This window comes from Lagenorhynchus albirostris, chromosome 6 (assembly GCF_949774975.1).
Source record: "Lagenorhynchus albirostris chromosome 6, mLagAlb1.1, whole genome shotgun sequence".
Lineage (NCBI taxonomy): Eukaryota > Metazoa > Chordata > Mammalia > Artiodactyla > Delphinidae > Lagenorhynchus > Lagenorhynchus albirostris.
This window is the reverse complement of record NC_083100.1, coordinates 29,339,529-29,356,100: the sequence shown is the minus strand read 5'-3', so window position 1 is coordinate 29,356,100 and position 16,572 is coordinate 29,339,529. Positions and strand designations below refer to the sequence as shown.

At 38.3% G+C, this 16,572-nt stretch overlaps 1 protein-coding gene across 1 annotated transcript; it reads left to right on the top strand.

Moving 5' to 3' along the window:
* Positions 1–94: 94 nt before the first annotated feature.
* Positions 95–15,569, top strand: FASTKD2 (FAST kinase domains 2). The gene is made up of 12 exons (XM_060152225.1): positions 95–234; positions 917–1,733; positions 4,700–4,803; positions 5,494–5,602; positions 5,902–6,025; positions 6,295–6,434; positions 7,568–7,740; positions 10,724–10,887; positions 11,870–12,082; positions 12,485–12,572; positions 14,266–14,380; positions 15,362–15,569. Exons 2-12 carry the CDS (start codon positions 1,017–1,019, stop codon positions 15,479–15,481), a joined length of 2,067 nt encoding a protein of 688 aa, XP_060008208.1. The 5' UTR covers positions 95–234; positions 917–1,016; the 3' UTR covers positions 15,482–15,569.
* Positions 15,570–16,572: the final 1,003 nt, after the last annotated feature.

Genomic DNA, 16,572 nt, shown 5'->3' with positions numbered 1-16,572 from the left:
AGTTATACACTGTCATTAAAAGCTCTGTGGTCTCCCCCGTGCCTATTCCCTGCAGCTAAGAAAAACTAGTCAGTTTTTTGGTAGGCTTTCTTCACTCCAAGTAAACTATTTCCAACCTCCCGCGAACATAACACTTTTTGACCTATGAAGGATCCGTAAAATCTCGCGATACGCTCAGCTCGCGGGGAAGCTGTATGGCCGCGCCTCTGTGTAACCAGGGGGCTCTGAACTAAGGTGAGTGGAGGACGAGCATAGGTGGAACAGGTGGTCGTACTACGCTTTAGAATTCTCGCCTTTCAGAGAAAGGTCTCAGGAGTTGCCCGGGAAGTAAGTTTAGGGAGGTGGGTTAATACTAAGAGGTCCAGCTCCGGAAGGACGGACCCCTGACACCGGTTCTGAGACCTGGTGAGACTGTCTGGTTGTTATCTCCAGACAAGCGCAGGCCACGTGCATCACTTTAGTTTGCTGCTGCTTCTGAGCCGTTCTACTTGTCCAAGTCCTTATTCTTAACAGTTCGTGTTTACCTGTAGTTAAATTCTTGTGTTAAAAAGTATCCATCAAAGTTAAACCCTTGTTTTTCATTGACGACATCTTCAAGGCAGTGGTAACATAAAATGCCTTACTGCAAAGAAAGCAGGAAAACTTTTCCGTCAGAAATCCACTTCCTTTTTTATTTTTTCAATACCTTATTTGTACAACGATTACTTCCAAAGTAACCTTGCACCTTTAAGGCTGTGTATATACACATTGTGGTAGAAATGGAGAAAGCCCATATTGCTAACATGGTTTTACCTTTTTAACGGAAATCTTAATGCCTCCCTAGGTTCTCACTTTAGTCTCTGTTAAATGCATTTGATATTTTTAAGTAGAAGTTTTACTCTAATTTTTATTTCTCTTATAACCCCTTCCCCTACAGGAAAGCGACGACATGTGTTTTCTTTCATATTTAGAAGCGACGTGTGTGTGTGATCTTGACAACTTTAAAGCCATTTGAAAGTGTTTCAGTGGCTAGGAAAATGAATAACAGAGCAGGTTCCTTTTTATGGAACCTCAGACAATTCAGTACTTTAGTTGCAACAGGCAGAACTGTGAGGCTGTATCCTTCGGGATTTTGCAGACCAAAAATTGTTTATTCAAACTGGAACCCAAGAAAGCTCTTAAGTAACTTTGATAATAGAATGCAGTCATCTATGAGATATCTCTTTCAGTATGCCTTAATTTTTAAATCAGGAGGTGATGGCTTTCAAACAAAGGGCATAAGCACTGCAACAGTCCTTGCAGTTGACAGACTACTTTGTCCTAGAAGGCTGTCCTTTAACTCAAAACACTTTGTCTCTGATAATGGATTGAAGAAAAACTTTCATCATGAGCCTTCCAATGAAGATGTTCTCACCAAGAGAACAAAACCAACCCCGATCAACTGTAGAAAACTGTCTCAGGAGTGTAATTCCCTGAGTGACGTGTTAGATATATTTTCAAAAGCACCTACATTTCCTAGTAGTAACTATTTCTCAGCCATGTGGACAATTGCCAAACGGATGTCTGATGACCAGAAGCGCTTTGAAAAACAATTGATGTTTAACCACCCTATGTTTAGCCAGCTGTGTGAACAAATTATGAGAGAAGCCAAGATCATGCACTACGACAACCTGCTGTTCAGTCTTCATGCTATGGTGAAGCTCGGGATCCCTCAGAATACGCTACTCGTACAGACTTTGCTGAGGGTGGTCCAGGTAAAATCAAAAGGAGCCTTACATATACTTTTACTTGGTTTAGCATATCTTGAAAGAATGATGGGACGTAGACATGTAGCTTCCTTGAAAGAAACTTATATTTGGAATGGTAGTTTATATTTGTTTCTTCATAGATATTATATGATTTAGAGACCTTAAGTTAGCCAGATCTTTTTGCTGTAGAAATTTATGAAAGCTTGCCCCATTTTTTTTCTCTGGAGTTGAGTAATAGTGAATAAGCTAAAATGGGGAGAGGTACACAATATACAAGGAAATGTTGGGTAGTTGAAAGAAGGAGAGAAGGGAAGGGAACTAGTATTTATTGACTACCTATACCTTTTTCTTGTGTTGTCTTATTTAATCTTCACAATAGCCCTGTAAGGTTGATGTTACCTCAGTTTAGCACATGAGGAAAGAGATTTAGTGATGTTAACTTGGCTAAAGTCACACAGCTACTGGATTGATTTATTCATACAGTAAACATTTATTGGGTGTCAACTATGTATGAGTTACTAGACTTGTCACTAGGGATGTAAAGATATAGAAGCCATGATCCCTGCCCTTATAACCTAGAGGGGACAACAGATATTTTTTAGGTAATTACAAAAATAACCAATGTTCATCTGATGAGTCATACATTTACTATGTTGTAGGCATGGTGCTGAGCATAGGGAATACAGTTACAAAATAACGGCCACATAGAGCTTTCAGTGCAATGAAAGAAAAATATAGAGAGTGCATTACAAGGGCTTCAAACCTAGCAGGAGTACGCCTTCATGATGGAAAAGGTGATGGGAGAGGAGGATACAGGATTACTGTTTGAAGCAGTGATAGGTACAAAGTTTGAAAAGAGGATTGTCTCATGTAATTCTCAGTGTAGTTTTTAAAAGTAGGTATTGTTACTTTCATCTTACCGATTAGGAAATTTAAGCTTAGAGCGGTTAAATAACTTGCCCAAGGTCACATACCTGTTAGTGTCACTATCTGTAGGTACTTGATAAATATTTGCTGCGTGAATGAACAAACACCTCGACATAGTAGAGCTAAAATTGAGGCCCAGTGGGAGATGATGGTTAAGCTGAGTCCAAGAAATGGCCAGCACTTAGAAGATGGATAGCGAAGGGGATGGTGTTTCAAGCAGAGAAGACTATATGTTCAAATCCTGGAGAATAGTTTGTGGCTGAAAGTAGTTCATTGTGGCTGGAGGTACAGAATACTGGGGTTGTGAGTTTGAGAGAATGGAGAGGAAATTGTGTCTGTGGTTGTCAAGGAGGAGGGGTTGGGTGTCATGGCAAGGCATGAGGTTGGGGAAAAAGGGGATGAATCGTGAAGAGCCTTTTCTGCCTGGCTAAGGAGTTCGGATTTATCCTGTAGGCAATGGGGATCCAGTGAAATATTTTAAGCGGAGGTCATCAACGTGCTCCAATTTGTATTTAGATTACTGTGGGAGTGGGAAATGGAATGGAGGAAGGAGCCAATTTTAGTTTCAAACAAAGGAGTCAGTGTCCTGTTTGATGTCACTGAAATGATGCCAGATTGGCTGAGGAAAAGATGAGTTCATGAAAGTAATCATTTACCTTTTAAGAGTGGACTCTTCAGACTTCTGAACTCAATGATCATAATTAAATAATTATTTTTGAAGACAGGAGTTTCCTGAGGATGATCTGATATATATCCTATCCTACTATAGAATTCAAGAATTGGGTTCATAGGTATATGAGAGTTTTTAACTTTAACTTTTTACATTACTATGATTTCCATGTTCTCGCCCAGGAACTAATTTGTGTGTCGTGTGTGAGTGTTTAAACCGCAGAATATCCGTGTTTTTTGGTAGACTGTGTTCCCTATATAGTTATTTAAAAGTGATTACAGTAAGTTGCTCTACCTGGTCAGTGATGCTCTAAATGAATTTTGGACAGGTATTCATATCAGCATAGTATCTGCATTGGTGAGGAATGGACAGTGGATATTTGGGGTCAGGTTAACTGTATGTATAATTGTATCTCACTAACATGTTGGAATGTTGCGAAGACATTTTAGCTAGGGATGAAATATGTCATCAGTGAAGTTTGCCCTTCAAACACATAGCCAAGTGGTCTTTTCTTTCACAGTAGGTATTGATGGAATGCTATAAATTGTTAATGGAAACCCTCTCATGGGAATGAGACCTTTTTTCCTTCCAGCAGTATCTATTTCTTATCATAATCTGGTTCTGACTTGAGACTCTGTGACTAGTTAGCCATGTATTGTAATTTTAGCAAAAGAGCTTACATCTTTCAGATGTGATCACAAGTACTCTTATGAGGTGTATAAGCTAGTTGTGATTAAATTGTAGAGCACTAGGTAAGCTGTGTTGTTACTATTCGTTTTCTAAATTAGGCCATTTCTAGAACCTAAATTAGTACCCTAATTCAGAGGATTTGAAAGAAGGATCCATGGAGCCTGGGCTCCTCTTGAGATCCAGGTAGTGGTGGTAACATGTGACAGCAGATGTGAATCAGAAGGTTCACAACTGAGGTTGCAGTTTGATACCCAGGAAAGGATATAGGAAAATTGTAAGCGCAGCTGTGTAATGTTCTTTAGGGGTAGGAAAATTGTCCTGTAGCTCTAATATTACTACACTTGTCATCATGATGGCTTTGGGTCTCAAGAAGAGGTAAAAATAATGTTTGATAAAAGTTATTTCAGAAGGGGAGGAAGGTAATCAATATCAAATCATTTTCAGTGATAATGGAGAATGTAAAAAAATGGTTGATACATAAAAGAATGTATCAATTATTTGGAAAATTCACTTACATATGACATCTTGTTTTCCAAAGATGCTGTTTATTGTGGACAGACTCTGTGAATTATTGGTTTGATACTTCATCCTTTAGTTGAAAGCATCAGTTCAGTGGTTTTGCTTGGGTGAGATAGTCCACTATGAGCTCATCACCTGTGGTATTTTTGTAATTATATTTCAATAGGAACGTATCAATGAGTGTGATGAGAAATGTCTTTCAGTTTTGTCAACTATCTTAGAGGCAATGGAGCCATGCAAGAATGTGGATGTTCTTCGAGCAGGATTGCGGTGAGAACTCTGTTACCCTTTATTCAGGTGCCTTTCTCTGTTTCTCTTAAATCAAAAACGAAGATGAAAGTTGAGCTCCCTTTTTTGGAGTGGGGGCATGGAAGACTTTGTTAGTAGTTATGGTCTTTAATACCTTATTAAACTTAAAATAGTGACTCTGGATCAGGTAAAGCTGGAAATAATGCTTCTTTCAGGGTCCACCATAAAATAAAAGGCGTGGGTAACATTAAAATCTAAAATTATCTGAAAACATAGTACTGATGTGGGCTGGGGGATAACTGACATGTACTCAGTTCATAATGGTTAATTGGGTACTATGTGGAGGTCACATGACACTGGCCCAGCTTGAAAAGGAGGTGAAGTTTTACAACTTATAAAATTGATGCACCTAATCTAATGTCATAGGTTGATGAGAATAATTTTTAATTCCCTTTTTCATTGACTATGCATTAGGATGTCTTAATATAATCTCCTGAAATTTGTTCATGCATAAAATAGCAAAATAATGTGAGAGAAAACAATACTAGGCTGGTCCTGGAGCTTTCACTATTTGCACTCTTGGGCAGGTAGATCATTTCTTTGGGCTTCATATTCCTTGCCTAGAAGTAGAAGCTGGACCAAATGACTTTTACGATTTCTCACCTGGCTTTAAGATCCTAGGACTGTGGTATTTATTGTGTTTGATGACAGGATGCTAGTTGATCAGCAAGTTTGGAAAATAGAACGTGTCTTCACATTACAAGCTGTAATGAAATGTATTGGAAAAGATGCACCGATTGGTCTTAAAAGGAAATTGGAGGTAAATACCTTCTGAATTTTCTCTGTTGGGTAAAATTTGAAAAAAATATTTCTTGTGATTTGCTGTCACCTCCTAAAGTCAGTTTATTAGGAGGACATTATGCTTTTGTATGTAACTTTGCTAAAGTGAAATAATAGAAATAGATTTATTTTTATCTGTATATATATTTACGTATATTTATCTATATACCTGTTTGTCCGAGTCATCTTGCTCAAGCTTTATCCTTTTTTATTTAAATATAAGAGTTTAATTTATTTTGCCACAAATGATAAATTAAATTTAAGTTTACTTTTCTTTAGATGAAAGCTTTGAAAGAATTAGACCAATTTTCTGTTTTGAATAGCCAGCGCATGTTTGCAGTACTGGCCGCCATGAATCACCGCTCCATTATCCTTTTGAATGAGTGCAGTAAGATAGTCACAAGTAAGGGGAATTTTTCTTATATGATTTGTAGCATCCGATCTGTTCTGGACTATATTTGTTTTGTTTGCTTTAACAACTTTGCTGTTATATGAAAAATATCTGATGATATCGTTAGATCTAAATTTTATTTTTGCCTATAGTGTTTTTTTTTTTTTAACAAAATATAGTGCTGTTTTTTCTAAAGAAACAAAAGTACTGTGTATATAGTATCTTGGATCTTACAGTCAAAACCATCTGGTGATTCTTGTTTTTCTAACTCATTCTTAAAGGTAATATCCATGGGTGTCCCTTTAAAATATTGATCAGCATATTGCAGTCTTGCAGAGACCTCCAGTACTTCAATATAGATCTTTTTAAGGGAATAGCAGATTATGTGGCTACAACTTTTGACATCTGGAAGTTGAAAAAAGTAAGTATGTTAACAGTTTAGAGTAAGCCTCAGAAACTTTCAAGAAACGTATTAATTTATTTAGCATTCGAAATAATTTCTCTATCATTTTAAAGTGGTTTAGATTCCAAAATATTCCAATGCTAAATCGGCTTGAAAAATTAGCTCCTTATAATTTTTGTCTGGGGGTTACCTATTAATATATTATTCAATGTCTGGACCATCTTTCTCTCCAAAACAAAAATTATATTGTCCAAAGTTTGTTTTTCTATTTGTTCTTCAAAAGGTTGTATGGTACTTTGGTTGGATACTAAGGATTATTTCTGTCTTTCTACTTTTCCTTTATTAGATTTAGAATAATGGAGATAGGTGATGTGAGAGGCTTACGCTTTTTGAAGAATAAACTGTCATTACTTAATGATCATGTGTGTTTTCTATTTATGGAAAGTTTGCTTGTTTCTTCCAGAGTAAGAGCCTTTTAATTCAGGGCATGTGTTAATTAAACATCTAAATGAAGCAGGTGGTAAAAACTTCTTTTTGTAGTTAAGTAGTGGTAACCATGTTAGGTCACTGGTTTAGTTCACTTTGGAGGGTGAGGTTGACTTTAGTATGGAAATTGTTTTGGAAAGAGAAGTACTTATTGTGAGAAAGACTAAGAGGGAAATGAGAGGTGAACTGGAACATTTAATCATTGTATTTCAGCTCTATTCTCAGTTATAGAAATTAGTACTGAACATAGAAATTTTTGAGTTATCTCTTAGAATCTAGGAAGTGTCTAGGTTTGGAAGGGAGAGCAGTTCAAAATTGGCTTGGTCATTTCGAAAAATTTCAGAAGAGGTATATTTAAAGGTAATTTTCAGAGCTGTTATATGAAAAGCGTATAGGAAAATATTTATTTTAAATGAGATGGAAATATGGAAACCGTTCTGTGCTCTGGTTCTCAGCTTATAAAAAGAGGTTGATTGTTAACTCGATACTCTGATTCAAGAATAACTGGAACAGATTTTGTAAGGAAAAGATAATTTTTCCTTTTAAGGGAATATTTGGTCAGTCAGGACAATTCTATTGCAGTTTAAATATTTTGAGATCTAAAAGATTGCTAACAGCATACTGTAATTCTTAAGAAGTTTTCCCTCAATTCTTTCTTTTTTTAGGTTCTTTTTCTCCTCATCTTATTTGAAAATGTTGGCTTTCGACCTGTTAGTTTGATGGACTTGTTTATGAAGAAAGCAGCAGATGAACCTGGCTTCCTAAACGTGAAAAGCCTTGTCTCTATTCTTCATGTGTATTCTTCTCTCAATCACTTCCACAAATGCTGGACTCACGAGTATGTACTTGTTCTTTTTTTACTTTTTTATTGCCACATATCGTATTTATAGAAAAGATTACGAAGCTTAATGAATTCTTACATGTGAACCCATCCATGGCCTTCATCCATGTCCAGAAATAAAACATAATATTCCTTATTTATGAAGTTAAACAGAATTTTATTTTATCTTTGCTAAAGATATGTGCTTTGCTTTTGCCAGTTCCTTTGTTCTTTGCAATATATTTGGTAATTCAGCATAGGAGTTTTCATTTCAAACTCTCCCCCAGCTTATTCCCTCAGCTCCTGAGTTTATAGTTTAGTTTTGACCCTAACTCTTCATTTGGTCCCAAATTACTGCTTTCTATTCTTTTCATTTTAACCACAACCGTGCATTTCTGCTATTAAACACAGCAATTCCTCAAACATGCTGTGCTCTTTCATCTTCTTTCCACCCAGAACATCTTTCCTTCCTCTCTAGGTCAGTTCTAAGTTTCATTAAAAACCAGAAACGCATATAACATGTCCTTTGTCATTTGTTAGAAGAGTGATTGAAAGTGCAGACCCTGGAGACACCTTGCTTAGGTTTGAATCTTAGCTCTGCGATTCATTAGCTACTTAACTTTGGCAAGTTACTTATCTGTGCCTCAGTTTCTTCATCTGTTAAAATGGGGATGAGAAATAAAGAGTTATTTCTAATCGTATTGGGTTGTTATGAGGATTAAATGAGTTAATCTGTGTCCGGTTCTTAAGGCAATGCCAGACACAGTAATTGTTAGATTAAAAAAAAAAACTAGAGTGTCAGTCACAGAGGCCTTGGAGGAATAAACTAGGGCAGTTCTGAGGGTCTCAGTGGCAAGGTTCACTGGTCATCTCTTTGCCATCGAGTAGCTTGACTCCAACAGCTTTTTGTCCCTGTGGTTTTCCCTCAAGATTCAGATTTCCAAAAGAGAAAATCTGATCGAATGAGTTTGGGTCACATGCCCATTTCTTTGGGGCAGGTAATCAAAGAAGTGCTGGGCCAAGAAAAGCAGCTGCCCACTGTGCTCTCCATTGTTGTGAGAGACTCAGTTCATACTGCATGTCATGTGCCTTCCCGTAATTGTCTCCATCAGAACCCCTGTGCTTGTCATGTCTCATATAGCTTTGTCATGTGCCTTCCCTTAACTGTCTCCATCACAGCCCCTGTGCTTGTCATGTCTTATATAACTCTTTGGTGGAGGCTTGACACATAGCTGCAATTATTTGTCAATAAGCCTGTCTCTGCTCTATAATTGAAAAGCGCTCTAGAGCTTTTTAAACCACTTTATCGAGGTATGAATAACAACATGTAAAATGCTGTGCATATTCAATGTATACAACTTGGTGAGTTTTTAGCTCATTATTCTTGATTCTTCCTTTTCCATTAACATTCTCCTCCTCCTCATCTAAGTTTATTTGTTCATTTAGTCGGAAAACTTGTACCAAGCACTCAGGTACTTAAGACAAAAATGAATGAGACATAATTCTTTCTGCAGTTAAATACAGCATGAACATTGAAGTGATAGAGTTTTATACAGTGTATATAGGAATAGAGGAGGGATGTACCAGGATGCTAGCTTGGCGAAGTGGAGGGTCAGGGTGGGTGCCAAGCATCCTGCCTGGAGGAGTTGGTACCTGAGCAGATCTTGAAAGATGGAGAGAGAGCAGTTAACGATGGAAAGACCATTCTGAGTAGAAGGGGCTCCGTATTCAGGTCAGGAAGGAAAGCAACAGCAGAGTACATGCGGGGAACGACACAGATTTTGGTGTCGCAGAAGCATGAGGTAACAGCATAAGAAGTGGGATGCGAGGAGACTGGGGAGGTGATTACTGCTGGGCTCCAGATCGGTCCTCTGCAGCCCCGCTGTTTCTTGCTGCATACTCCAAACTCCATCAGTTCTTCCTTTAGTAAGTGTTGCCTCACTGTTGTCTCTAGGACCTGTTAGCAGTCCTGCTTAGCCTGTCACAGCCTTCCTCACTCGGCCATCTGCTCCTCACGGGACCTCCCAGTTGATCTTAGACATTTCCCTTTATGGCTCATTGGTACTAAGGGCTTACTTCAGGGCATACTTGCCCTGCTGTGGGCATCTCTGCCTGTGCCCCAGCCTCGCTAGTTATTACAGCATGAATGGCATGTACTTTCAGGGGTTAGTTTCAAGTGGGCTTCCCTTTTGCCATCTTTTCCACTTAACTGAAATTCTCCTTATCCCCAAAGCTACCCTATCTACTTTCTTTCCTGTACACTATCACAGTACTCTGCAAGTATCAGTACTTCCTTTTTCTTATATAATGATATATAGCTTATGCCCTAAGAGTCGAATTGACCTGGGTTCAAAGCGTATCTGTGCCGTTTATCAGCAGTCCACCCTGCACACGTGACCTTACCTAATTTTGATCTTTCCTCTCTGCCTCTGTGCTTAGCTGCTTTGTTATACTGCGTAACATTAGCTTGGGTGGTAGGATTAGGCTAGCAGTTCTTTTAACTCAGAGTATTAATAGCTAGAGAATTGTAATTGATTATAAAACTGCAGTGGAGTTCCAGGTCTTAAAGACTTACTCATGATAAAAAATCTAGCACAACGGTTAAAAGCCTCTGGACCCTGACAACTTGGATTCCAGTGCTGTCTCTGCTACTTCCTGGCTGTGTGTTCTTGGACAAGTTAGTTGACCCTGCTTAGCCTGTTTACTCATCTTTATTATGAAGAAAATAATGATACCTATCCCACAGAGTTTGAATAGGAATTAAATGAGTTAAAGCTTATAAACATTTGCCCTGTGTAAGACATGTAGTAGTAGCTAACATTTATTGAGTGTATGTATTTATTATGAGATAGTCACCGACCTGAAAGATGTGTGAAGACTTATTGCAAGCCTGATTGTTTTATCCCCTTAAAGCTGTCAGTTCTGTGACACCTCACTAGCTCTACCATGACCTTGTCTACTCTTCATATTTGAAAGCTGACTCTCCTTTCTGCCCCTGTAGGTTCCTAGAAGTTATGGCTAGTGCTCTGACTGGTAGTCTTCACCACATCTCTTCTGAAAACCTGTTGAATGCTGTGTGTTCGTTTTGCTTGATGAACCATTTTCCCCTGGCCCCTATTAATCAGCTTCTTCAAAAGGACATCATCCATGATCTGCTGACGTCAGGTAGGATGTCAGTGCACGGTGGTGACTAAAATAAAGCAGTACTGCCAGGCTACCAGGTGATTCAGATTGGGGTCTCAGTTGCCGCAGTGTTAGTTAAAACGTGTGGAGCGGGTGCTCCTGATGAAAGGACCAATGATGGTGAAGTCAAAGGACCATGCTTCAAACCAGCAAACCGGTGGAGGCTCCTTTAGGGACAGATCCTGCCCATAGATGGCAAGAATGAGAAACACAGCGTCATTGTTCTTTTTATTTACACTTCATGCACCTGTGCAAAGGCTAAATGTTCAGGTTGTTCTTTATGCCTTGATCAGAGGTGTTTGTACTTCTAATCCATATGTGTCACGTTTGAAGCCAAGTTAAGTCAACTTTTGCAGCTATAAACACTTTGTCACTCATGGTCTGTAATGAGGGCACAGCCGTTAGATCAAGAAACCAAGTAGTTACCAAAGTAGTGAATTTATTTACTTTTGGAACCAAATTAATTGTTGTCTTTCAGTCTTTACTATTAAATAAGGAGAAGCAATATCAGGCTAGATGTGTAAAATTTGATGATTATCTGGGAATAGAGTATTTTAAATCCTTTTAAAAACAACAGTATGAAATTCCAAAGTTGAAGTGTGGAAAAGGAACACCATGTGCTGATTTTTCAAGCAGTCTAACATGGAGGAAGCAGCCGTGAACCCAGGAGACCTGGAATCTAGTCCCAACTTTGCCTTTAATCAGGAGGCATTTTAACATTCCTGAGCATTTTCCCATCTGTTCAGTGAAGAGTTGAGGCTAAAGCACCTTGAAAGATATGTTAAAGTTTAAAACATTATCAGGGCGCTGACCTACACACTGTGGGACCTAGGGAGACACAGAGAGATTCCTCCTGATAAGAAGCAAATAATCAGAATTATAGGTGCATTAATACAATTTCTTAAATGTAGCATTTATATTTTTCTTAACTATAATTTTCTTTCTCTTTTTTTTTTTTTTTAAGGTGATGTGGAGAGGAATGTTCACAAGCTTCATGTTTTGGCTGCCTGTCTAAAACTTGATGATGTTCCTTGTCACAAGGACACACACTTAGTGCTGCCACAGCTGCCCTCCATGCCATTACATCCACATGCAAAGGTTGCCGAGGTGCTGAGTAGCCTTCTGGGAGAAGGATGCTTCTCAAAAAGTGTATGGTTGCCACATAATTATTATATCGGTATGGGACTTCATATGATTTTCCTCTGTTTTACTTCTTTTCTGACAAAAGATAAGGAGTTTACTGCAGCAGTCTAGTGTGGTGCAGCATTGGCTCTGGAGCTGGACTGCTGGGTGTGGATTTTCACTCTACTACTTACTAGTGCTGTGTGTTAGGCACTCATCAGCCTCTTTCCTTATCTGTAAAATGGCAATAATAATATTACCCACCTCACAGGGTTCCTGTGACCAGCAAATGAGATTATACATATAAAATCCAGACTAGTATTTGGCACATGGTAAATAAGCTCAGTATAGCTTACCTGCTGCCATTATAATTATTGGTAGTGGTAGTATACCTTTTCAAAGAAAAAAATCACTCGGAGCGATGGTTGAAAAATTAGTATCAATTTTTTTCTTTCAGATTTTGAAATCAGAATGGATGCTAACAGGAGCCAAGTGCTTCCATTTTCTGACGTGGATGTGGTAACTTCTGCTACAAATATTCAAAGGTTGTTTACACATACGCATTTGCTGAGCTTTCTAAATTTAAATCTTAATTCTCGAAGACTTCATATTAAATAGCAGTAACAATACAAAGACCTTATATTTGTATAGATCTTGTAATGCACCAAGGGACATCCATTAATTTACCCCTTAGGTATAAATGTGGGACCCTGTGGTTGAAGACAGTGGATTGGAGTTGTCCATTTAATGAAACAGGCAACTTTTTAAAATCAGGTTTTAAAGCTAAACAGTTCAATAAAACAGTGCTCATATAATTGAAACCATCAGTGCAGTGTAAATTTTTGACAAGATAATGCAGTAGTGATCATAAAGAATGAAGGCTTCTACTAAAATCAAATACCCAAAAAATATTTTTCTCTACCGCCAAACCTTTCTAAAGGTAGAGAAACTTTAGCTTTTTAATTAAGCTGTATTGTATATGGATCAAACCATACTGAAGTTAATTAGAAGTAGTTTCCTTGACTCACACAGTACAGAGGGTGTTTCTGGGAGAAATTGATGCTACTCCCTGAGAGAATATTCTGCCTTGTAAGCATCTGGATCAGGGCATATTGCACACACCCTGTGTTCAGTCATTCTTTGTGGAAAGGCTCTGTTAGGGCCTGTGGGGCACACAAAGATGAGTCAGACGTGGATCCCGACCCCAAGCGACGTATATCCCCTACTGCTTAGTAGCACATGCACGTAAGTATGGTAGAGAGAGGTACAGAAAAAGTCTGTAGGGATTCAAACTCTTATCTACTCATCCCTCTCCACTCATACACAGCTCTGTAACTTTTGCGCCTTTCTAAATCCACCTAGCTTGTTCCTTGGCCATCTTTTTCAGCCACTATCTTCCTTCTACTTATTACCCATCTTCCCTCAAAAAGAGGCTTTCTCTCTGACCCAGTTGAAAGATCATTTTTCTTTTTCAGGTGTTCATCTGTTCTGGCATGATAATATAATGTAGTAGCTCTCAGCCTAAAGTACCGAGAAAAAATGAGGAATCAGTGTTCCTTTAAAGATACGAAATTTCTCTTACTTTATCTCAGATAACAGCCAGAGTATGACAGAAGACAGTAAGGATACAAATGTCTTTGTCTCCCCCAATGAACTTAATCTTTCCAAAAGGCCATGAACAATGAAAGACAAATTACACCTTCCACATTCTTGTTACACGTATACATTTTATCTTTTCATCAGTTTTGCCTATCTCTTAGTGTTTTCTTTTTTGTATTTGGTCTCCCCATTCTGGCTTTTAAATGTGTCTGTCTCTGGGAGACAATATTTACAAGCAGAGCATCTTCCATTTGGTATTATCTACATCAGTGCTTCTAGCAGCATAAATAATTATGTTTAGATCAGAGATTAGCTCTGCACAGGAAAGCCCTAAAATGGGTGCTTTCATATCTGAAAATTTTCCTCATCGAGAATGTAGCCATTCTTAAAGATGGTTAAGGGATACTGTTTGTATAAAGCATTTTTATAAGCTTGTGGTTCATAAAATAGTCTTCATGTACTGGAATATCTGCATAGTCTAGGTAATGAGGAAGTGAAGGACTAACACAGGAGGGAATGGTGAGGAATGTGGTAAGTGGAGAGCTCAGCTTTGAAATCTCCAAAGAACAAGGATGCAGCAAGATTGTACATGGTCATCTCGTTAGTAACTGGTCTCACGTTTTGTGTTTTTGTTTTCAGAGTAGCTGTACTCTGTGTTCCTAGATCTACGTACTGTTTGGATTCAACCCACCCCAGAGGATTCCTTGCTATGAAAATGCGGCATTTGAAAGTAATGGGTTTTCATGTGATCTTGGTAAGAAAAAAATGCAAATGAAATAGTCTTCAGTTACTGATGTTCATTCTACTGGGAATGTTGTGGTTGAAGTTGGTTACTAGGACTAGATGAATTGTCAGCAGTATCGGAATAAGTGTTTTAGTAATTGTTTTCTTTGAAAAAGAACCTTTCTGGTACGTGAGTTGGCTCCTACTCAGCTGATACTATTATTTACTTGGGGTTTTATAAGTGCTACATTTAGTCAACTTTAATCATTTTTGTCAAGTGAAAAATGTAAATAATATGTGTACTTCTTTAATTTAAGACACATGAGACCATATTCGGTTTCTAGGTTATCTTGAACAGGAGAAGAAAAGATGTTAATTAAAGCTTTGTTTTCATGGGCCACAGTGAGGCTGTTAAGGATGTTTGTCACTAGAAAATGCTGGATGACTATAAGGATGCTTCTTCCTCTTCCCTCCTTCTGCTTTCTTTGATTCTGAGCACAACTTTTCTTGAACAGCCTCTCTAGATGTCTCTGTATGGAGCAAGAACCATACGAATAAATGTATATTTATGTTAATGTTAGGACCTATCTAAATGCCACTCATTTGGTCCTGCATATAATGTGGAATGTAAATATTTGAATCTTCGTTATGGTACTTTAGTATCCAAAACTGGATCATGCCCGGATTACCAAGGTTAAGATGGCCCATTTCTCTTAATGGGCTAATCTGTAACACTTTTTTTTTTCATATTGGCTATTATTTATATTCTAAGGAAGATTATCCCAAGAAAGGATCTTTTGCACCCTTTAGAGGACCTTTAAAGTTTTTTTATAATTTTCACTGTGAGAGCTTTCTTCGACCCTAGCACATAGTCTTACTAAACTTCTAAAATGTGCGTAATTATAAGTGGTTGGCTGATGTTATTTTAATATCCTTGGATCTCGAAACTAGCTTTTATTTTATACATCGTCATCTTCTTGCAAACTGATTATTTTCCTCTTTCTTTGGTAAGGTCAATAATTGGGAGATGGAAAAACTAGAGATGAAGGATGCAGTCACATTTTTGAAGAGTAAAATCTATTCACAGGAAGCACTTTCTACTGCTGATATAAATGTGCAAAGCACATGTTAAAGTAAAAAGCAACCTTTTAATGTTATTAGACATAAATTTATAAAAATAACTTTAATAAAGACTACAATTCAGTTGTCGATGGAACTTACCTGACTGCTCACCATAATAAAAAGTGTTATTTCAGTTCACTGCTAAAATTAAAGTTGAGAATGAAAGAAATATTCTTACTGGCACTTTAGAAAATGCTGAGAAAATTCCAGAAGGGTCATTTTTGCAGTCATACCTGTTCCTTCCAGTGCCCAGATACTTCATAAATTCATGAGCTATAGGTTTTACTGTTTCTCATTAGCTTTGATGCATTCAAAACTGGTTTCTTAGTTGTGATGGGTTGCAGGTAAGTTGCTGTGGGCAGTCCTCAGGTTTGGAATCTAAGCTGTTTTAGGACTCAGGTATGGACCACATTCAAGCACTGGCCACAAAGCAATTGGGCTAGGGTCTCAAATTGTAGAATGTATAAGAATTAACGAGGTAGCATGTTAAAAATGGGTGAGGATCAGGTATCTGCAGTTGTAACAAGCATTCTAGGTAGAAGTGGTTTGTGGACCTTACTAAGAGAAACGCAGATGAGATAGTACAGAGATGGCAAGGAGGCCTAATTTCTTAAGATTGATAGGTTGTGGGTTGCTAACACCACAGTCCTTGCCATTGGTGAGGTCATTCCTTTCTCCCTCTTCCCCTTTCCCCTCCCACCGTTTCACAAAGTCTTTTCAAGTAAATATATAGCTGAACTGTTTTGTGAGCCAGACCTGAGGGCTGTTTTTCAGTTACGTTTGTTCATCCTTTTGTGGAAGTACTTGTTCAAGTTTGTCACACGCCTGTCTACCTAGTATTTGACTCACTGGGGATACAGCAGGTTCCGCTTGTGAAACCTGAGTGCCACATAAGTTGGTATTGTCTTAGCCCCGTGTGAAAGACCGAGCGCTTGTGCCGCCCCTCCACCCCATCCCCGCAAGTCCTGTGTTGGAACCTAACCCCTAGTGTGATGGTATTTAGAGGCAGAGCTTTGGGAGATGATTAGGTCATGAGGGTGGAGGCCTCATACATTGGATTAGTGCTCTTGTACAAGAGACCTCAAAGAGCTCCCCTGTCAC

Coding starts and splice junctions, on each gene's coding strand:
- FASTKD2 (XM_060152225.1), top strand. CDS start 1,017: ATGAATAACAGAGCAGGTTCCTTTTTATGGAACCTCAGACAATTCAGT. Junction 1,734..4,699: donor CTTTGCTGAGGGTGGTCCAG/GTAAAATCAAAA, acceptor ATATTTCAATAG/GAACGTATCAATGAGTGTGA. Junction 6,435..7,567: donor ACATCTGGAAGTTGAAAAAA/GTAAGTATGTTA, acceptor TTCTTTTTTTAG/GTTCTTTTTCTCCTCATCTT.